The sequence below is a fragment of the Budorcas taxicolor genome, chromosome 5 (genome assembly GCF_023091745.1).
Source record: "Budorcas taxicolor isolate Tak-1 chromosome 5, Takin1.1, whole genome shotgun sequence".
In the NCBI taxonomy this organism is placed as follows: Eukaryota; Metazoa; Chordata; class Mammalia; order Artiodactyla; family Bovidae; genus Budorcas; species Budorcas taxicolor.
Window position 1 is genome coordinate 18348126 of NC_068914.1, and position 23548 is coordinate 18371673.

General features: G+C 50.7%; 1 protein-coding gene across 1 annotated transcript in view; it reads right to left on the bottom strand.

Annotated features, from left to right (window-relative positions):
• UNC5B (unc-5 netrin receptor B) overlaps positions 1 to 16359 on the bottom strand; it is an 88099-nt gene extending 71740 nt beyond the window's left edge. The window contains exon 1 of the mRNA XM_052640041.1: positions 16281 to 16359. Within this exon, the coding sequence (XP_052496001.1) occupies positions 16281 to 16359 (79 nt within the window). The remainder of the gene's footprint in view (positions 1 to 16280) is intronic.
• Between the last annotated feature and the right edge of the window lie 7189 nt (positions 16360 to 23548).

Genomic DNA, 23548 nt, shown 5'->3' on the forward strand with positions numbered 1-23548 from the left:
TGCTCCCATATGAACATATGACTATATGGGTACATGGGAAGGAACATGTGAGAAAAGCCCTTTTAGTGAGGCCAGAATCACATGGCTGGAAGATTCTGCATTTCACAAAGCAGCTCCAAGTTCTGTCTACTCACCAATCACTCCATGTATTATCATTAAGCAGCCAGCGCTCACTGGGACATCCAGGGAAGTACACAGAGGATAAAACCTGGTCCCAGCCCTGGAGAGTGGATGCAGAGAGGGATCCTGGAAGAAGCACTAGATTTGGAGTCCAGAGGCTAAGGTTAGATCTAGACTAGGCTCTGACACCAAAGCTGGGAGGTTAGCAGGGATCACTTCACTTCTCCAAGCCCCATTTTGCTCCTTTGCTAGGGTCTTCCTCCCAGAGACGTTCAGTTCAGTTCAGTCACTCAGTCGTGTCCAACTCTTTGCAACCCCATGAACCGCAGCACACCAGGCTTCCCTGTCCATCACCATCTCCTGGAGCTTGCTCAAACTCATGTCCATTGAGTCGGTGATGCCATCCAACTATCTCATCCTCTGTCATCCCCTTTTCCTCCTGCCTTCAAGCTTTAAGAACTAAATAGCACAATGGGTTCAAACTGGCCATTATGGACGAAAGAGCAGGCCCAAGAGCAGGAGGGAGGCTGGGGTGCCCAGAGGGCCTGAAACACACATGATGGGCAGTGGAGAGTATGTGGATGGGACCCTCACAGGTAAAGGAAACAACAGATTAAGCAACCACCTCCGCATCTTCCACAGCTCTGAGTGGGCGTGTACAGTACAGAATGGAGTGTGTGTGCACACACATGTATGTCACAAGGGACTGGAAAGGAGGATCTAATACCCGCCTGAGCCCCAAGGAGCAAGGTACAGAGCCTTATGGAAGTAGATAATAAATAACATATTCCACATCATGCAAAGCCCTTTGCATACATGAATAATTATGTTGGTCCCACCTCCTGCCTGTGTAGCCAGTGGTGTAGGATTCACTATCCCCCATTCAGTGGAAGAGGAAAGTGAGTCCCAGGGGGCTGCAGGACCACATGGAGCCAGGAGTCACAATTCAGGCGGCTTGTGGGTCCTGCCCCTCTCCTCTCTATCTTCCTCGAGGACAGCACAGGAAATCTGTCTCCCCATGTAGGGATCACTGCCCAGATATTTAAGCAGACCGGAACTGGGCATTTGATGAGCAAACAGAACGCTGTCAAGAAGCCATGAAGAAAGATGGAGAAAAGAGGTATGGGTCCAGCCTGGTCTTATACCTACTTCTTTCCTACATGATGCTATTTTGTGGTTTGCTTTTTTTACCTTTACTTGTCAGTATGTCCTAGGAATCTCACCATATCAGTTCTTAGAGAGTTTTAGGATCATTTTTTATAGCTGCATAGTACTCCAATATGTGGTTGTATCATAGTTTATTCAGCTCCTCTACCAGGGTGTTCAGGTTACTTCCAACATTTTGGAATTACAAATAATGCTGTAATCATTCACCACGAGCATAAGTATTTTTATATTGATAAAAGTGTACTTTAAGGGTAGATTTCTAGAAGTAGGACTGTTCGGCCAAAAAATAAAGCATATATGAAGTTTGTCAAGTATTGCTGTATTAGCTCTCCAAAGGACTATACCAATTTGCATTTCCAACAGCGGTGTCTGAAAGTGCCTGTTCCCCACTGCCTCCCCAGTGGAATGTTTGGTCACAATTTTTAATTTTTTCTAGTCTTGTAAGAAGTGGTATCTCAGAGTTGTTTTAATTTGCTTCTAAATATGAATGAGTTGTAACATCTTTTTTCAAGTGTTTGAGTGTCACTGTTAATATCTTATTTTGTGAATTATTTGTTCATGTCTTTTCCCACTTAAAAATAATTTTTTATAATTTTTATTGCACCTGGTCTTAGTTACGGGATCTTTAGTTGTAGAATGTGGGATCTAGTTCCCTGGCCATGGATCAAACCTGTGCCCCCAATGTTGGGAGTGTGGAGTCAGCCACTGGAATACCAGGGAAGTCCCCTTTTCCTACTTTATAATCAAGTTTTTTGGTCCTCAATATTTAAGTGTTTTATGTATTAGGGATATTAGTGTTTTGTCTGTAGCATATATTATGAACATTTCCTCCTCATTTGTCAAATATTTGTATTTGACTTTCCTTAGGGTGCTTAATTGTAAATTTTAAAAAATTTTTATATAATAAAAATTAGCAAGTTTTAATTTTATTGTCTCTGGATTTGGAGTCATAGAAAGCCTTCCCCTACCCCAACACTGGGCTTCCCGGGTGGCTCAGTAGTAAAGAATCTGCCTGCCAACACAGGAGATGCAGTTTCAATCCCTGGGTGGGGAAAATCCCCTGGAGGAGGGCGTGGCAACCCATTCCAGTATTCTTGCCTGGAGAATCCCCATGGGCAGAGGAGCCTGGCGGGCTACAGACCAGAGTCAAAAAGAGTCGGACACAACTGAGTATGCACGCATCCGTACACCCCAACATTAAAGAGAATTCACCTGAATTTCCATCTAGTACTACCTGTATGATACCTCTGTTTACATCTAGATTCCTAATCCATTTAGAGTTTGTTTTTCTCTTTGGTGTAAAATATGGATCAAAGATTATCATTTTCTAAATGGCAACTGAGTTGTCCAAGCAGCATTTATTTAAAAGTCTGCCTTTACCCCGGTGATCTAGGATGTCACCTCTGGATATACTTTATTTTCATATGCATACGGGTCTAATTCTGGGCTTTCTCTCATTTTTGACTGGTTTATCTGCCAATTCAGGCAACAAGTTTCACATTATTTTAATTATACAGGGATTACAGTATGTTTTAATATCAGTAGAGACAGTTTTACTTCTTTATCCATTCTTGGGCCTCTAATTGATCTCTCTTGTTTAATTACATTGGCTAATACTTCTAGCAGTGTTGGATGTAAGAAAAATGGTGGGTGTCCATGCTTTATACTGGTCTTAATCAAAATGGTTTTAGTGTTTTCTCATTAAACAAGATACTGGCTTTAGGATCAGGATATATATATGGGTCTTCCCTGGTGGCTCAGTGGTAAAGAATCCACCTGCAACGCAAGAGACATGGGTTTGATCCCTGGGTGGGGAAGATCCCCTGGAGAAGGGACTAGCAACCTACTCCAGTATTCTTGCCTGGGAAATCCCATGGACAGAAGCCTGGCAGGCCACAGTCCATGAGGCTGCAAAAGAGTAGGATACAACTTAGCAACTAAACAACGACAACATATCAGTATCAGTTCAGTTCAGTTCAGTCGCTCAGTCGGGTCCGACTCTTTGCGACCCCATGAATCGCAGCACGCCAGGCCTCCCTGTCCATCACCGACTCCCGGAGTTCACTCAGACTCGCGTCCATCGAGTCAGTGATGCCATCCAGCCATCTCATCCTCGGTCATCCCCTTCTCCTCCTGCCCAAACTATTCTTTCATTACTATTTTCTTGAATGTTTATATCATGAATAAGTGTTGAATTTTGTCCAAGGCATTTTCAGCATTTATAGATATAATCACATGATTTTGTTTCCTTAGATTTATTAATATGGTATACGATACTAATTTGGCACATGTTATTAATATTAATGGATTAGTCTTAAACCAACTTTGCTTTTCTAGAATAAAAAAGATTTAGTCATTATATATCACTTTCTTCAAAAAGGCTGGAATTGGATACCAGTGATGACAGCTACCACTTATTGAACGCTCTCTCTGTCCTCTACATGCATTATTGTCTGATTTGACCCTCAGGATACTGATATGAACCCCTTTATCATTCAGTGATAAGTGAACGAATTGCTTTATCATTCCCATTTCATAGATAAGGAAACTGAGGCCAACATTGGTGAAGCTGCCTTACCAATATCACACAGCTAGCAAATAAAAGAGACAGGATTGAATTTTGGGTCTCAGTGATTACAACGGCCATAGCAATACATGGGTAGCATTATTTAGCTGTTATTTAGATACAATTAAAATGCTTAATATTTGATAAGGTGTTAGAAGAGGAACACCTCTGTAGGAACTGGGGGGAGGGTCTGCCCCTACTTTCCTGAACCCTGAGCTGCCCTCCTCAGTCCATTCCGCCTGAGCTCAGCAGAGGAAAGATGTGAGAGGCTGCAAGGACTGCTCCAGCAGGCTGCCCCCAGGCCAGGCAGCAAGCAGCCCTCAAGGACTGCCTCGTCCCCCTCCAACCTCAGCCTGGCTCAGTCCCAGCATTTATGTCTCAGGCTCTGGACAGTATGGAAACAACTAGGAGAATGAAGATGGGTCCAGGAAGGTGGTGGGCTGTGAGGGAACAAAGTGTAGGGAAGAAAACTAACCTCCACTCTCTGCTGGTCCCGTCTGCCCTGTTTTCTAAGAACAGGCAGTCGGCCGAGGGATTACGTAACTTCTGGTGGGCATGGCAGATGGTGTGCTGGCTTGGACACATCAAACCCAGCCTGACACTAACCTTCCCTGACGTGGTACCCCAGCCTCCCCAGCTCTGGAGTATGGAGCAGAGAGGGATGGGAAGCGACCCAAACTCTTGTCATCCAGCTCAATAGCCAGGGCCCACCCGCAGCGGGAGGTTCCAGCCAAGGAAGTGGAAACGCGGGCCCTCTCCTACCTGCCCCACAGTGAGCAGCTCCCAGGACGTACTGCACAGCCCCTGGGGATAGACCTTGCTGTGTGGGCCTCCTTCCTACTCAGATCAGCAGCCCCTGGGGTTTGGAGAAGTTTCCAAAGCACCTGTCCAGGCATTTTCTCCCTGAGCCCTGCCTAGCATTCAGCTTCTTTTATTCCTTTTGCTGATGGGTAAACTGAGGCTCAGAGTGGGCGAGTGATTTGGTTGTCACACAAAGACAGAGTTGGCCTCAGGGCTGTAGCTTCCAGACTCCTAGTCCAGTGCTCTTTCCAAATGCATAGGACAGTGCAGGCTTCCCCTCTTGATGTAACCCCCAGGAAGATCATCAGGTCAACCCCGTGGGCCATCCTGAACCTAATACTCGATGTGTCAATAGGGTAATATTGGAAATAAAGGAGGCGTGTAATCAGTGGTTTGCAGATTGATTTCCTCCCAGGTAGAAACAAAAAGGAGCTGACCTTTACTGGCCATGCCCCGTCTCATTTAATCCCCCCAACAACAACCAATCAGGCCCCAATTCACAGTGAGGCGATACAGGCTCGGGGAGTGAGTGAGTTTTTGGAGCCAGGACTTGAACTCAGTTTACTGATTCTAGGGCAGACCATCTTCCACTGGACAGATGAAGACACTGAAGCCCAGAGAGGGAACGGGATTAGCTCAATGACACACAGCAGATTAGCTGCATGGCTAGGATTAGAATCCAGGTTTCCTGATCCTCAACTTTGAGTTCTTTTTGTATGTGTGCATCTGCACAGAGTGGGGTTGCACCAGCAGGAAAAAGTGGAGCCGGATCAGATGTGTGGATCAGCTCTGGCTACCTCGTGCTGCCAGGCAGGAGTTCCAGATCAGTGCTGGGGACTCCTGGCAAGAGCCAGCAGGTGCCCAGCTGTGAGGGTGGCAGTGGGGCTCAGACTACTGCTGCCTCGGCTAAGCGCCTGGGGGTATTTAATCTCCCAGGGATGCTCTCTGAATGTTAACATCGGATGAAGGGGGAGTGTGCCTTAGCCAGACTCTGCAGCCAAAACTGCTCCCCTGCATCAAACCCAGCTCCTGCCAAGATGCTGGTGGCAGCTGTTCTGGAGGGCTGAGGTCTTCGGGCAGACCCTTTCAACGAACTTTCAGATATACTGTCTCAGCCCTTGCCTACTACCAGGTCTCAGGACCAGTGTATCTGCAACGGACATTGTCTTGAGCCACAAGACAGCAAGGTAGAGGGGAATGTTCAATGGGCTTGGGGCTGCAAACTGGAAACAAATATCTTTAAGGGGCCAGGACCAGCCAGATGGGCCTTGTGAAGGCCACCTTGCAGGTAAGTACAACGTTTACCAGCCTAGCAAATGTCTGCCAGTCTGCTTCCTCTGAACGCAGGCACAAAGGGCACTTGACTGCAGTCCTTGATCAATTCTTTGTGGCTCCCCTGGATTTCATGAATAAATTCTTTCCTACCTCAGGGTTCTGACCACTGAAGACTTGGCTCTGATTTCCATGATACCCCATGCACAGTAAGTAATCAAAGATGGAAAGCAGGAGAAAATGAAGGGAGAGAAGCAGGCAAAGCGGGGGTGGGGTGGGGGCTATAAGCAAAGCAGCGAGACTCTTCTAAAACAGTAGCAAGTCCAAAGTGTGGCAGGGAGTGAGTCACAGCAACCTCCTGAGTGAGGAAGGCCTGCATGAATTCCTCATTCATCTGCCCTACAAGTGTTTATCAAGCTCTCTCTTTGTGCCTGGGATGGTGCTGTGTACCAGGGACACGTGATTGAGCAAAATCAGCCGAATCATACCCAGTCTCCCTAGGCATGGCGTGTCGCAGCGGCTCTCCCATCATCTAGTTGTTTCAACCTCATCCTGCCTCCACTCACTGACCCTGCCTCCTCACCCCCAGGGCCCTGGCTTGAATGACAAGGAAAACGAAGGGTGGGAAGCTGCTCCATAAGGCATTCCCTACATGTCATACCTGAGTCCCATCTCTGGGTCTCACTCTGTCCTGCAGAGTGTCACAGAATGAGCAAAGGTGGGATGGGGAGGGAGCCAGGAACAGCATTCCTAGAATCCCCGCTCAACTTCTTGTAAGCTCTTCATCCTCCATGGGTGCCCAGGCCCAGGCTGGGCAGGCGGGCACCTCTGATTGCATTACAGAGCTGCTTGCCTTCAGCTCCGTCTCCTGACGCCAGTAATGCTACTCAAGGCCTCTGGGGGTTGCAGGCTCCTGGGTGATCTCAGCAGAAGATGTTCTTCCCAGATCTTAGGTATATCTCTTGATATCCACCAGACCCAGGTAGGCCTCAGGGACAGAAAAGGCGGCCTCCTTCTTGCCCCTCTCCCTGACTCTCTGGTCAACCAGGAAGCTACCACCAGGAACTCTCTGACCCCTGCCCAGAGATGTACAGGGAGAGAAGCAGGGCCCAGGCCTAGCCAGGGGGAGACCAGACTGGAGGTGGGGGGTAGGCAAGCAGGAGGGAGGCCACGGGAAATCAATGGAACCTGCTCTGTGCCAGGACCGCATGTCTATCTCACGTCACATCACCATCCCAGGAAGGCAGGGGGGTCATCCCCACCCCACAGATGGGGATGCTAGGGTACACGGAGGTTCAGCCACACAGCCCTGCCACTCAGTAAGAGTCAAATCCTTCTAATTCCAAAGCCTTGGCTCTTTCCACCAGGAAGGGACCCCTGGCTCCCGAAGTCTTGTTTGTCAGAAGATCAGGTGGCTGAATTCAAAATCCATCTCATGGGTGGATATGTCAGACGTTCCCACCCCACACTTTAATATACACACCCCGTACCAAGAATGCCCTTTTTGTTCACCTGAGCTCTGCTTATCCTTCAAGGCCAGTTACGTACCATCCTTCCCTCCTCCAGGAAGCCTTCCTTAACCAACCACCTGGGTCCACAAGAGCCTTCTGTCAACACCTGAAGGACCTCCTGTTGCATCACTCGATACTTGGCACCAACAACAATGAGGAGGAGCAGGACAGTGAGTGTTATTGAGTGCTTTAGAATGTGCAAAGCACTTGCATACATTATTTCATTCATCCCCACAAGGATCTGATGGGATTGGCACTGTTATCACTCCTCCTTTACAAATGAAGAGACTAAAGCTCAGAGAGGGTAGGTAACTTGCTCCAGGATACACAGCCAAATGCTGGAATAGCCAGGATTTGAACCCAAGTAATCTGACTGCACAGCCCACCCTCTAAACATCATGCCAGACCCCACTCCAGCACCACAAGCCTGGCACATGGATTCAAGAAGCAACACAAACCAATCCAAGAGTCAGGCCAGGGCTTTGCCCACCTCTGACCCAGTACTTCCTCCTATCAAATGAACCTCCATGTGTACCAAGTTTTAGGGCTGAGTGTATTTGTGTTCCAATACCTGGTGTGGGGACAGGATTCTTAATCCCCCAGTCCTGAGTTCAACTACACTCCACCCCTGGAAATGAAACAGTGAGTGGGATGGCCAGGTCTGGACAGTGTCTTCCTACCACACCCCCACAAAGGGCCTCCCTGGCCTTGGTGGGGGTGGCAGGGTCGGGGGAGCAAGTACCTCTTTGTTCACATGCTCAGGGTGCTTTTGACAGTGGGGCCTTCTCTGTCTCCCCAGCCCTGCTTAGCATCTGGGGTTCTCTGTCTATGAGGCAGGAGATGCTTATGAAACAGGAAAAAGGGACTGAGGTCCCAGAGGGTGATTTATAGCTTTAGAGAGAGAGAGACCCAGGGCCGCATAATGCTCACAAGGGCATTCTAGTCAATATATTGACTTTCGAGAGAGGCCTCTGTAAACACAGTGGTTCTGGGCCTTGGTTACCTCTGTCTCTTGCTGGGGCCTCTTCAGATGGAACCAGACCAAAAATCCTAGAGCCCTTAAGGATGGATTATCCTTCCGCCTTTCCCCCATCCTGAATTTACAGAGGGGACCCAGAGAAGGAAATCACTTGCCTAAGGTCACACAGCAGAGAAAGAGCAAAAGCCAGAACCTCCCAACTCCTAGGGCAGGAATTGCTGGGACGCCAGGCCCTGAACCTCCTGGCCTGGAGGCGGTCGTCTCGGGCATCGCAGGGCTGTGCCTGAGTGCTCCCTGAGCTCATTGTGTGCCAGGCCCTGGGCTAAGTGCTTTATCATATATCAGGTCATGTGAGCCCCAAAACAACCCTGTGAGGACAAAACTATCATTATCCCCATTTTATAGGTGAGGAAACTGAGGCAAAGAAGTTAGGTGAGCTGCCCGAAGCCATAGGGTTAGTGAGTGGCAATGCTGGCAATATTAATCTCCTCAGAACCTCAGTTGGCCACACCATGCACCTGCAGCTGAGGTCCTGAGGGTCCTCCGTGAGAAGAGGGGTTGGAGGGGCTGGGGGTTCCTAGAGGTGTTGACAATTGAGCTTGTCCTCTCCAACTAGCTCATGGCAGTAGCTGGGCTGAGGATTCTGTCCTTCGCTTGTACTCCACTCTGTGTCCTCTGGTGGGGGCCTGGCAGAAGGCAACACAGTACACCTTCCCACACCTCCATCCCCAATGTAATTCCTATCATTGCTTAAAAAGTGTTTTCTGGGCTCACACCATCTTCAAGAACCACAGACAGCAAATCAAAGACTAAGAAATCTTTTCCTCTCAAGTGCCAGCCCCAAGCTGCAACTACTCAGAGGTAGTTGAGAAAGGCACCACCCCTTCAGCTGAACCTGGGAGGGCCAGGATGGAAATCTGGCTCACCAAGAACTGGTGTCCACACAGGATGGGGCCCTTGCAGATGCTGGCAGGGCCAACTTCTCAAGATTTGGAGACATATCAGGTGGGCACCCCTGTCCCCACCTGTCTCCTCTTCAGCAATGCTCTTAGAAAGACCCGAAAAAGAGAGTCAAGGTCTGGCTCACACCACCCTCTCCAGGAAGCCCCAAGGCTCTCTTCCTAGAATAGACAGTTGACCCTTGAACAACAAGGCCTTGAACTGTGTGGGTCCACATAAAAGTAGATATTTTTTCAATGAACGTGGTACCCGTATTTTCATTTTATAGATGTTTAAGCTTGGGGATGAGTTTATGTTTGATTAGAGATTACAATATGTGGAATCAAAAGAACTGTTTTGAGTCCTGATTCTATCCAAACCATTTCAGCTTCCTGCTCTTGGGTGAGTCATTTGTCAATTTCTTTATTTTTGAGGCTGATGTAGCAAAGATAATTTCAACTGCTGGGGAGTCAGTGCCCCGACCCCCACATTATTCAAAGGTCAGCTGCAGTGTCATTGGCCTCATTTGCCACAGAGGCTGTTGGAATGTCACTTACCAGTCTTTGGAGTGGACATCAGCATCCCTCACACACATCAACCACCTTGAGGGCTGGGGCCAGGGCTGCTCTGGTTCTGAGCCAGGTCTGAAGTGCGCATCCTAAGTGGCGCCCGCCTCCCCAGTGGGGTTCTTACAAGGACAAACTGAGATCTTACCTATGAGAGGGTTCTATACTCTGTTAAACAATAAGTTTATCGGTGGGACTATGATTTTCCTAAAGGTCTCTCTAGTCTGCAACAGCACACCTTATCCTAGAGTTAAGGATGGCAGGGGAGCCCTTTGTGACCAAGGAAACGAAGAACAGTGGAGTCCAGGGCTCATGTATGTGTCTGTATGTGCCTGCATGCTCTTTTACATCCATGGAGAGTCCCAGGCCCAGCCATGCCTGCCCATGTTGCTCTCCATGGACGATGCCACTCATCCGAGCTCGGCTTGCTTCTTCCCTGGCAAATTCCCGAGGACCCCACACCTCCTGGAGGGCTGAAGTAGGAACCTGACCCAGAGCAGAGAGCAGACCTTCAAACCACAGGACCTGCCACTGTTTTCGGAAAGCAGACTGCAGGAGACCCCAGGACTCGGACTCCTGTCCTCCTGGGGGGAGTCACCCAAGCTCCTAGTCTAGCTAGCTATAGGGCCTGTGGTCAATCCATTCCACCTGCCCTCAAGTGAGGGAGCTTCTTGCCCTTCCAAGTCCACAACCTGGCATGCAGACCAAATGGATCAAATCTCACTCACCTGGGTTCCCACCTCCTAAGAACACCGGAGCTTCCCTAGTATGGTGGTGACTCACCGTCCCCATGCTGCACACACCTGTTTACACACAAACGCACCACAGCTGCACCCACTTGCATTACCCACCCCAACCCAAACACACGCACCGCCATCCCGAATGCAAAAGGCACAACGCAAGACACGCCCCCTATCCCTCCTGCACGCTTCACCCCCTACACACACCCAGCACCCAACGCAACACCACAGCTACCCTCACCTCCCACTGCACACTCCCACCTCCGCCCACCTCCTTCATATACATTCTCACCCCCACCCCGACCCACTCTTCCACGCACACTTTCACACCGCAGCCTGCGTTTCTCGAAAAGAGCCGCGCAGCAGCAGGCGGGGAAGCTGCGAGACGCTGGGGTCAGCCTGTTCTGGGAGGTGAGAAGGAAGCTCCGCGAGCTCACTGCTTAGCCGTGGCCGAGAGCTGCCCCGGCTCCTCGGCAGGGGACGGGGTAGAGGCGGTGGTAAGGGGGCCGAGGAGGACCAGGGGGTACGCAGGAGAGGAAGCGAAGGGGGAGCGGTTGGTGTCGGTGCCGAGATACGTGCGTCCCCCAGGTACCCGCGAGCTGAATCAGCCCCGCCAGCGCCAGCCTCGGAGATGCTAACTGGGCCGCTTTGTCCGCAAGGGTAAATTCGGGAGCTTCCAGCAACCCAGGGCTTCGGAAGATAAAGAAGAGGGAACAAAGCGGGTAGGGTCGCGGGAGCGGGGAGGCGGCTGATTTATGCCTTCACTTCAGCAAATGTTTTCGCTGCCATTAGCCTCGCCGAAGTGGAGGGTCAGAGAGACAAGGGCGCGGCGAGGACTCGCCTGCCCTGAGGGGGCGCAGTGACTGGAGCGGTTCGTGCTGGCCGCCGGAGTTCGAATCCAGCGCAATCCAGCCGCCCGCCCAACTCCCAAAAGGAAGCCTGGCTTCTCTCAAAAAACACAGAGGAGGGGCCCACCTGGCCCTCGGTCACCCGGTCAGGTTGGGGGTAAACTCCCTAAGCTCCAGCGGCACCCGGCTGAGCGCAGGCCCATGGTGGGGCAGGAGGTGGCGCCCCATCCCCAGCTTCAGGAGCAAAGCCCTTCCTCATATTATTCTAATTACGGTATTTTAGGTTTTCCTTTTAAAAAAGGAAAGTAACAGAAAAGCACAGAACACACTTGTTTGGTTTCATTTTGCCTTCACAGCTTTGACGATTCCATTTGTGGAAGCTGTTTAGGAAACTGGAGAGGAGGAGGAAGAAGAGGCCAGAAGCGCCAGCCCTGGTCTTAGTGTCTGAATCCTTCTCTTCCTGCCTTGAGAGTAGTTTCTCCCTACAACCAACCCCACAGGCAACCCCTAAATCCCAGCCTATGACCCCCTGCTCCTTAACCCTTTCCTCCAGGCCTCAGGGGGCTCCAAGATAGTTCCTTGCTACCCTAATCCCAGCCATAAGGTTCAAATGACCATATGTTTGGCCAGCAGGCCCGGGAGGAGGCTCTAGGATGGGGCATTCAGAAATACCAACCAAGCACTTGGAATGTAAGAGATCCACCTCCCCTTCAGCCTCATCACCAAAGTCCAAACCCTCCTTAGAAGATAGTGCTGGTAAGGAAGTGGGAGGCAGACCTGCCAGCCTGCTCTGACAGCCAGGAACAGGTCACAGTACCTCAGTCCAGGAAAAATTCAACAACAAAATGGGTACAGGAGATGAGCCCCTAAAGCTTCAAAATAAAAATGTAAAAAAGTGTTTTGCCTCCAGCTATACAAATGAGTGTCCAACACCTTGTGACGCCATGGACTGCAGCATGCCAGGCTCCTCTGTCCATGGGATTTTCCAGGCAAGGATACTGGAGTGAGTTGCCATTTCCTTCTCCAGGAGATCTTTCCCACCCAGGGATCGAACCTCTGCTCCTGAATTGCAGACAGATTCTTTACCATTGAGCCATCAGGGAAGCCTCCATGCAAATCAGTACAGAGCTTTAAAATGCTAATATGTAGTCCTGCAGACCAAGGGAGCCTGGATTGTGATTTATCTCACTGGGGCAGGTGGGGGCGTTTACTGAGAGGATCAGTGTTGGAAGACCAGGGATGAAGCTACTTTTGGGCAATTGCCTGGTCTCAGGATCTCACCTTGACCTTTGGCCCAGCCCTCTCCCAGGTCCATGCTCCCTGCAAATCTTGCCCCTGCAAGTCCCCGTCCAACTCAGTTACCAAACCGACTCCATCTTTAGCTGCCTGCCTTAGCCAGGCCTTGATTTCAAAATCTCAGTCCCAGACCCAAGTGGACAGTCTGCAGCCCAAGTGGAATAAAGGAGCCCTGACAAGAATGAGGTTTATGAGTCCTGAGTGCAAATCTCAGATCTCTTCCTGAGTCCAAGTGTAGTCCTGGGCAGGTCAGGGCCTGTCCCAAAGCTTCAGCAGTTAAATAAGTGGATTGGAAGAGAGGGGAATTAATTTGTCCTATGGAATTCCCAGCTTGTGGGGTGGGGAGAGAAATTACATACAGAATTCCTCCCCTGCAGTGGTACTCTCACTTTAATGAGAAAAAGAATTAAGACACTCTTGATTTTCCATTTGTTTAAGTGAACTTGGCATTTAGTATAGTGTACTGTGCTGTTGGAGAAGATTCTTGAGAGTCCCTTGGACTGCAAGGAGATCCAACCAGTCCATTCTAAAGACCAGTCCTGGGTGTTCTTTGGAAGGAATGATACTAAAGCTGAAACTCCAGTACTTTGGCCACTTCATTCGAAGAGTTGACTCATTGGAAAAGACCCTGATGCTGGGAGGGATTAGGGGCAGGAGGAGGAGATGACAGAGGATGAGGTGGCTGGATGACATCACCAACTTGATGGACATGAGTTTGGGTGAACTCCGGGAGCTGGTGATGGACAGGGAGGCCTGGTGTGCTGCGATTCATGGGGTCGCAAAGAGTCAGACACGACTGAGCTGAACAGGAAGACAAGGACAGGCCACCACCAACACACACACACAGAGCAAAAACACTAGCAAAACTCCGATTTTAACTGCACCTTAAAAAGAAGCGTTATCATGACACCGTGGTTCCTTCTCAACCATCCTAGCCAGAGGCCAAGGAAAGGCTCATTAATAGCTCTAGGAAAGGCTGAGGGATAGGTGGCAGGAGATTCTCAGGGTTAACCTCAGCTTTTAAAGTGTCCTCTCCGGCCAGTCACTTGCTGACATCTCCTTTTAAGAGTCTGGAGCTTATGGTTCTGGGTTTGATTCCTCCACCATCAAATTTTATGGCTTAAAAAAAATTCTCAGTGCTGTAAAGGGAACTCATTTCCAGATCCACTGGGAATAGGAGTAGGGGAAAGGACAGAGAGGTGCCTGCCCATTCAGGAGAGCTCAGAGACTCCCAAGAAAGACCGTGGATGGGACCATAAGCACGAATTCAAAGTGGACTGAATCAGCCTGGCTATTAACAGGAGCCTTGGATACAAATCTGCAATCTGTGGTCAAGTGAAGGTAAGATTTGAGGAAAGGCAACATCTTGGCCTTTTTTCCCCCATCTGTGCAATGGAGCTCACAGGGGATGCTGGGAAGACCTAATGAATATTCTGAAAGTTGCTCTGTACATTAGAGTACAAGGGCTGTGTAGGAGGAAGGGGCATGTTCTCTGTCTTAAAGGCAGGCTTCTAAGGGCAAAGGGAAGGCAGCAGGCTGATCCCACTGGCTGGCCCCTCTCCAGGCTGGTGGGCAGGCAACCCCTGCTGTGCTAAGTAATGAGCACAATTCCAACGCCAGTTCTACTCTGCTAGTGAGAAATCAAAGCCCAGTATTATAGGCCATTTCTGGCTAGGCACCGATCGTGCCCAAATCCATCAAAGCCCTGGGCCTGGGGTTTCTTTGGGGGAAGGTGGAAGCCGGATGCTTTGTTAAGCAGGCAAGGCGGACCACCCCCAGCTTCCCAAGGGAGCCTACTCTGCAGCTCTGGAGAACTCCAGGCCAATCAGTCTTGTCTTTCTCCTGCCTACCCAGCCCCTCACCCTCAGTAATCTCGGTATTTATTCCTTATATCCTTGCCCTGCCGGTCAAAGACAGCTTCCCAAGACCCAATCCTGCCCGTGTGCCATTTACAGAGACTTCATCCAACCCTTCAATCACGTCCCCTCAAACACCCCAAAATCAGAAACCAACACCCCAGCCCAGCACCTCCCACATCCAACTGTACTCTTTAAAACAAAGTTGGTCATTCAGCAGCCTGCCCCCTCCCCCATCATTACCTTCCAACTTCAAAACACTGCTTTAAATACCAGAGTCTGCCCAAATCATAATTAACGTGGATCAAATGATTATGTCGTAACTTTACAACATAGGGCTAGGGGAAAATAGGAGAGGGGCGGGATGTGCTAAAACCAAGTCCTCACTTGGGCTTGGGCCGTGGGAATCATTAATTCCAGAGTGAAGAATCTCTGACTACAAGTTGGGGGGGGGCGGGGGTGGGAAGGTCGCTGGGGGAGGGGGGCCGGACAGGAGGGCGGCGGACGTCAACACCTCAGCGGAAGGTTGGCGGGGGGGGGGGGGGGGGGGGGGGGGGGGGAGCGGCTGCGTCATCTGTCCACTTAATGCACCAATTTTCCTGCCCCATTCTCAGCCGCAACTCAGAGGACTCTGCAGGATGCGGCCCTTCCCCACCCTACCTCGAAAGCCCGGTGCTTCGGTTCCAGAAAGAGGGCGAGAGAGGTGGATGGCTCCCATGCGTCCACCCTGCTCCCCAGTCAGCCGCGCTGGACCCAGCTACAGACCAGCGAGACGTGTACACATCCACCGCGGAAGAGGCGGAATAGGGGCTTTAATTTTTAGTAGCCCACCGACTCCCGTAAGGCACCTTGGTGGGTCCAGAGTAGGAGTCTGGCGAGCGCACCCAGTCGACCCCCCGTCTGGGGAGAATGTCAGTGATTCATTTAAAAAGAAATTAGGCAGATCGCTACGTACTCCTCCCGTCAACCACCAACACACAGCGAAAAAAAAAAGATCTTCTAGACCCGCGAATCCCAAGATCTCGGGGAAAACTGTACGTGCAAGACTCAGCCCTATTCTCATCGGTAACCAACCCCCTGCAAGCTGGTCTCATTCGGCTGGTGGAGCGGACCAGCGCTTCCCGTGCTCCCCAGGTTTCTCGCTCCCTCCTAGTCTGCGGATTCCGGTCGGTGCCGCGCTAGGAGCTTGGGCGAGCCGGGACCTGGACTAGGAAGTTGCCAGCGAACTGGGAGCGAGCGCACACCTGGCCTGTGCAGCGACTGTGTGTGTTCGTTTTTTTTTTACGAGCCGCTGCCAAGCACGCGCGGAACCAGGGGTCCCCTGGAGGCCGGTCCTCCAGGAGGCGCAGACCCCGAATCGGATACTATTCCAGGGAAAAGAAGCGACCCCTCCTTTCCAGGCAGGAGCTGGAGGGCCTGCGCACCCCCCGCGAGATGGCTGCACCAATCGCCCACTTTGGTGGGGCAGAGAAATCTACCTTCGAACTTGGGCGCCCTTGCACCCACTAACAGAGCACTAACTGCGCGCACTAACAGAGCGATGGACCACCTCAACTTCGGGGCAGAGTGAGGCGCCAGGGTTCCCTTGCCCCACTCCCCCATGCCCGATCGCTCCCTACCTGCTTGGCTCAGCGTCAGGTCCCAGCAGAGCAGCAGCGCCAGCAGCAGCGCGCCCCGCGCTCCGCTCCGGGCCCACATGCTCCCTCGGCCCGGCTCGGGCGCCTCTCCCCCGGGGTTCTCTCCCTGGCCCCAGCCTCGCCGCCGCCGTCTCCGCCGCCGCCGCCTCCTCCTCGCCGTCCTCCCCGGCGCCCGGTCGCGCCAGCTCGTGCCCTCCGTTGGGGCAGAGGCAGCCACGCTTCGCAGAGGGCTGCCGGGCGCTCGGAGCGCGTCGGGTGCCTGGCGTCCGCTCTCCGGTCAGGCTCCGGCGCGCCCCTCTCTGCACTCCGGCTCCGGCACTCGAGCGCTCTCCGGGTTCTCACGTCCTGGCTACGAAGTTGCACGACTGAAGGTTAGAGCGCTCAGCGGCGCTCGCAGCGGCTGAAGCCGCGCGGTCCGAACCCCAGTAAGCGCCTTCCTGCGCCCAGTTGCTGCCCGCGGCTCCGGCGTCTCCGCCGGCCCCGGCCTCCTGCCACAACGCCGAGCGCCGCCGCTCGCTCTCCCTAGTGAGTCTGAGCTGAGGAGGACCAAGCACAGCCGGGGCGGGGCGGGGCGGGGCCTTGGGTGGGCAGGGGCGGAGCCGGCGGGGGGCCTTTCGAGGGGGTGACCGACGGCCTCTTGGGCGCGGCCTCAGCGAAGCTGGGGGCTCTTCAGGGAGGTCCTCGAGAGACGCTGGGCCCGGAGCATTGGAAAACTCGGCCTCTGGATCGAAACTGGAAGCGGAGTCTGCCCAGTTTTCCTTCCCAGAAACTAAGGAAATGTATTTTTGCTCTTCCATTTGGCTTGGCTGTGTCAGCTTTCTCCTCTGATTAAACTCAGGACTCCGTCGTTTTTGGCTCCGTGGTCTGTACTGTGTAAAATCTGTCTTCTACATGGGAAGGGGGTGGCGGTGGGGGTTCTTTCCCAGAAAACGCTCCTTAAATGAGAAAAATCTCAAACCCTCAAGTCCCGGGTTAAGTTGGAACTTACAGCTCTGTGAATTTGACTGTGGATCTGGATCATCCTGGTTAGCCCTACTTGTTGGCATGACCCTGGGCAGAACTGTTTGACCAGACCCGGCTGACCCTCCTGTAGCACCCGGGGCCGAGGATGTTACCCCCATCCCAACTGACAGTGAGGCACGGGGGAGCCATTTTTGGCTTGGTGTAAATTTGGGCTCTGCCCCTTGCCTGCTGTGTGACCTTGAACAAGTTACTTAACCCTTCTGATACTTCATCATCTCCAAAATGGAGAAAAATGATAATAACAATTTTAATAAGAGGGTGTAGAACTGTAGGGCTTCCCAGGTAGCGCTAGTGGTAAAGAACCTGCTTGCCAAGGCAGGAAACAAAAGAGACACGGGTTTGATCCCTGGGTCAGGAAGATCCCCTGGAGGAGGGCATGACAACCCACTCCAGTATTCTTGCCTGGAGAATCCCATGGACAGAGGAGCCTGGTGGGCTACAGTCCACGGGGTCGCAAGGAGTCGGACACACTGAGACGACATGGCAAGGCACTGCAGAACTGAATTTTTAAAATAAGTATGGAGGGAATTTCTACCTGGCAGTTCAGTGGTTAGGACTCTGTGCTTCCACAGCAGGGTACATGGGTTCAATCCCTGGTCTGGGGAGCTAAGACCCTACATGCAGTGCAGCGTGCCTCCCAGGCCAACGTACAGAAACTGCAGTACAAATGTCAATAATCTCTCGATCTTTCTTTCCAAGATCTCTCCTCTCAGTCAATCTGATTCCTGGTGGAAAATCCTGACCACCCAAGAGTGAGCCAAAGAACAGGAGGGGCCAGGTGGAGTTTGAGGGTTAGGCAGTATCTTGGGATTGAAACCCAGTGACATTAGAAGGGGTGGATCAGCTAATGCCGCCAAGGTCCTTGTATGTGCCAGGCACCAGGTTAAGCTCTTTATATGCATCACTTCAGTTAATCCTCACAAGTCTGGGAGGTAAGTACCATTTGTAATCTCATTTTACCTGTGAAGAAATGGAGGCACAGAGACATGAAGGCATTTGCCTAAGATCACACAGCTTTGAGTGAATGAGTGGATGAGTCAAAGAGCAAGAGAGACAGGACTGGACAGAAATGCTGAGCTGGGGATCCTCCACCCTCCTACCTCTTCTGGGGCTGGTGGGTGAGAAAGGACTGGCAGCCAGCAGGAATGCCCCTTCCTCCATTCCTGGTCTGTTCACTACTTGGGGTTTTCCCAGAGCTGGGACCTGGAATCACTCCTCCGATACAGAGGCAATGGCTGCTTCAAGAAGGGGTAAAGGAAGGTAGGGGGAGGCCCAGCCAGGCCAGTAGAGAGTAGACTGGAATATGGTCAGTGCTCCCAGGATCGATTCCTAGATTGGCAGCGAAAGAACTTGGAGGCCAGAAATACAGGTTGGAAAGGGATTTTTTTTGGTGCAGGCAGTTAGAGAAGAAACAAGGGCCTGCCTCAGCTGTTTCACCAGAGAACAGAGAAGGGCAGGACTGCCCAGGACTCCCGTCCATACAAACTGCCTCCACAGCTTGGGTCTGGAACATGTAGGGAAGAGGGTCTGTAGATCAGTTCACCTCCCCGGCCCTTCCTGGCCCGGCAGCCAGGATCAGGAGGGTGGATATGGGGGAGTAGGACTCCCTGGGGAGAACTTAGGCCAACTAAGAAAGGCCCCCATGTGCAAAGACAGGTAGGTTATTTTTAGCTTGGCCCAGGTAAGGGCAGTAGGTGAGGGAGTCAATAGCTCCTCACACCCAGCCAGCCCCGCCTAACAACAGAAGTACAAGCACACGCACACACACCCACCCCTAGACAGTTATAGGCACACCTACAAAGATACACACACAAGCAAACATGACCCAGAAACATCACAAAGGCACCCACCTGCACAGAGGCCCACATACTTAAAACATAGGATTTTAAAAAGTACACACATATACCTTGTCATGGACACACACACAGGCATGCAAATCCAAAAGAACGAATGCATCCTTAGGCAGATGACACTAAAGACAAATAGATATTTAGATACTTAACTTTCACAGGGCAACACATATAGGTACATGTACTGAGGCCCAGCATCTGACTGTCAACCTCTGGCACAGGCACAAGGTCAAGTGCATTTTGCTAGATAACTCAGCGGGGACCTTAGTAGAGCCTTGGCAGGCAAGGACCACAGGACAGGCATGCTCTCTCTCTTAACCAGAGACCAATATGATATTGGACATTTTTCAAAAAAGTTCCAGTGCACAGGACTTTGCTGTTTAGATAGTAATTGCACCAGGCAGGCCCTTCTAGACCTGGTGTCAGATTTCATGACTTTAATTTCTAACTGGAGAGAAGGGGTCTCGGGGATGGGGGTTGGGCAAGCAAAAGGAGAGCAGTCCATTCCTCTTATTCTGCTGATCCTCATCCCATTTCCCCTGATCCTGGAAATATGCCCATTGGAGGTCCTGGACCCTTCTTTGCCTCCAGGACTCCTGCATCAGGGTAGGAGACTTAGCACATTGGGATTCCTCCATAACTTCTCTGCACCCGCTCCCCTGCCATTCCAATGTCTGGGAGAATGTCCCTTTCCCAGACACCTGCAGTTAAATAACCACTGGGGGTGTGGCTGTCCCCCAGCCTGGGCATCTTCAAGTGCCAGCCCTCAACTGGGGGGGCAGCAAAAGGACTTCAGAGGGAATCACACTACGCTGAGCTCACACCTTTCCCCAGAATGGGTGAAGAATGGGCAAGGTCCTGGCTCTGGGATGACACATTGGAATATCTGGATTAACACCAGGGTGTTCCCAAACCCAGTGCCATCAGACTCACAGTGAAGAGGTCTTGCTGTGAGTTAAGAAAGAGGGTGAGGGACTTCCCTGGTGGTCCAGTGGTTAAGACTCTATGCTTTCAATGCATGGGGCCTGGGTTGGACCCCTGGCTGGGGAAATAAAATCCCACATGCATGACCAATAAATAAATAAATAAAAGAGGCTTGGAAGCCAGGGCCCCCTTTTCTTGCTCACCATGATATATCCAGCACCTCAGACTGTCCGGCACCTATATGAGCATACATAAATATTGGTTGAGTGGACGTATCAGTGAGGCTGGGGAAGGGTTACTGGTTAAAGGGCCTACAGCTTTGCCAGATGAGCCCTGGAAGGAGCCTCCCACCTCCCCTCCATTTCCTAGGGGGTTCTACAGGGCCTGAGGTTGGAGGTGAGGCAGACTTTGTGCAATGCAGTTGTTTGAAATCAGTCTCAGAGCTAGCTTTGACCCTTAGTGGGGTCTGTAGTGCTTCCTTGGGTTACCCTCATTTATCCCAAATCAGGAGAGAGCATCAGAGACAGTTCTGGAATCTGGAGCTGAGCCGATGGATGAACAGACACGGGGCTGCTCTTCTTACCTGCTGGGAGAACTGGGGTTGGCTGCTGAGCCTTTCGAAGCATCAGTTCCATCAGTTGTAAAATGGGAACAATAACTAGCTCGTGGGATTAAAAAGAATATGCAGAAAGCCCCTAATCTGGCTGAATACACGCCACCTATTTTATAATAAGGAGCAGCTGTCCGGGGTTCCCTGCAGGCGTGGCTAGTGGCTTTGGTTGGCGGCTTCCCCAGGCGGCCGGTACCGCTGTGCTCCAAGGCGCCACTAGGCGGCGCGCTGCAGCTCATACCTCCTCCGTTGCTGCTTCGGCTTGCTTCCTAAAGCGGTGGGTCTGGAATGGTGATGCGCTCTGGCTTTCACCCTGGGGCCGCCCAAGAGTGGGTTTCCACTCCAGGTTGTCTGGGGAGGCGGCTCTCAGACCACTCTGTTTGCAAAATTTTAGGTGGGAACTCTTGGGGATGAGTTCATAATCCCTCCCCTGACCCTTCAAGGCTGGGATGGACTCCAAACGCCTGAATCCGGCTGACAACAACCTTATGAGCTAGGGACTGTTACTACCTCGTTTACCGGATGAGGGAAATGAGGCACAGAGAGGTAATTTGCCCGAGGTAGCAGACAGCTAGTAAACGGGACCCTGGAGATTCAAATCCAGACAGACTGGATCTCAAGCTTGCACTATATTTTTTTAATCAAGGTAACATAACATTTACAATTTTAACTATTTAAAGCCTACAATGTAGTATCTTTTAGTATCTTCACTTTGTTGTGCAGCGATCACCACCATTTCATCACCCCAAAAAGAAACCACATACCATTAAGCAGTCACTCCCTATGTTCCCCCTCCCTTTCCCCTGCCCCTGGCAACCAGACAACCAGACTTTCTGGCAACCAGACTTTCTGTCTCTATGGATTTTCCTGTTCTGGGAATTTCATATAAATGCAATCACACACGATACAGGACTTCCCTATAGTTCAAATGGTAACGAATCTGCCTACAATGCAGGAGATCTGGGTTCAATTCCTGCGTCAGGAAGATCCCCTGGAGAAATGGCAACCCACTCCAGTATTCTTGCCTGGAGAATCCCATGGACAGAGGAGCCTGGTGGGCTACAGTCCATGGGGTTGCAAAGAGTCAGACACGACTGAGTGACTAACACACACTATGTGGCCTGAGTCATCAAGACTGGGCTCCTAACCTCTCTACTAAATACTGTGACAACCCTCCACCTCCTCCCCAACTCCATACATCTTTTCTCTTACCTCTAGGAAAGGGCCTTGTCCCTGGAGTTCAAGCAGTGTAAGCAGTCATTCACAAAAGCTTTAGGGTCAGACAGATTCGGGTTCAAATCCTGGCTCTGTCTTGCACAATTTTCTCCACTATAGCCTTCTCAAAATTCTTTGTTGTTGTTACTTAAAAAAAAAAAAGTTTTAGAACAGTTTTAGATTTATGAAAAAATTACATAGCACAGAAAGTTCCCATAGTCCTTCATCCCTCTTTCCCCTAATATTAATAACTTATGTTAGTGTGGTGGATTTGCTATAATTAATGAACCAATATTGAAATACTATTATGAACTAAGATTCATTTAGATTTCCTTAGCGTTGACCTAATGTCCATTTTCTGTTCTAGGATCCCACATTACACATAGTAGTCAGGACTCTAAGGGCTCCTCTAAGAGTTTCTCAGGTTTTCTTTGTTGTTGATCATCTTGACAGTTTTGAGTATTATTCATCAGGTATTTTGCAGAATATCCCTCAGTTGGGATTTGTCTATCTTGAAGTTCTTAATAATTTTTGAATGAGGAGCCCTGTTCCAAATAACTTTGCACTGGGTTCAGTAAATTGTGCAGTATGTCTGCTTGTGGGTTATGGGGCATAGAAAACGCAGGTGAAGACAGAGCCGGAACAGGCTGCCGACTGAGACTACCATGCCTGGGGCCTGCTTGCAGGGGTGAAGGGGGTTTCCTTAGTGTTCTGAAGGGGTCGTGTTGGGGATTAGCCCCGGGGGTGAGGAGGAAAAAGCAAACATGAAAGACGACTGCATTCTAGGCGGAGGGAGCCTGGCGAGCAAGGCCCAGGATCAGGAATGTGGACGGTGTGATTGGGAGTAGCTGGGTCCAGGTGCTGATGTGGTGAGTCAGAGGTGCCTGTGGACTTCCCCGTGCAGAGCTGTGACCGCAGCACCAACCAGTCCTTACAGGAGGGGCTGCCCTCTTGAAAAATAAAAAAGCCAGCTAATGAAACTGCAGCAAGCCAGACACCGTGCCAAGGGTGCTGCGTGAATTGGTTCCTTCAATCTCCATGATAACCAGTGAGGTTGATGCAATGATCATCCCCATTTTAATAGGAAAAGTGTGACAGGTTTTCCTGCTTAGCTAGAGATGGAGGCCAGATTCAAACCCAGGAAGCCTGATTGTAGTTATTTGTTTGTTTTTAAATCTTAACAACATAGTTTTTCCTTGTTCATTTCCATTTTTCTTGGAGGTAGGTGTTAAACATGGGGCCATGAAATGGAAACTAGGGCTCTGAAAGGGAAAGGGACATGTCTAAGGTCAGCTGGTAAGTAATGACTGTGAGCTTTAAACCCACATTATTATGACCAGGCCATGCTACCAGCCTCTTCCAGTTCTTCTCTGGAATTCAGTAGGAAATTATCCATACAGAGGGAAGAGGGTACAGTCTAACAGGGTATAGTCTAAAATAGCAAGATAGACCTTTTAAACTTTCTCGTACTCTGTTTTTTTATAAACATTCCAATTTAAATGTATTCAGGTAAGCACCAAGGTACTTTGCCTAAGAAAAACATCAAGGCACTTCATATTTGTTTGAAAACTATGGAATACAGCCCTTGGCATATAAAAATGCCTTTTGCCATTTCAAAGATGTCTAAT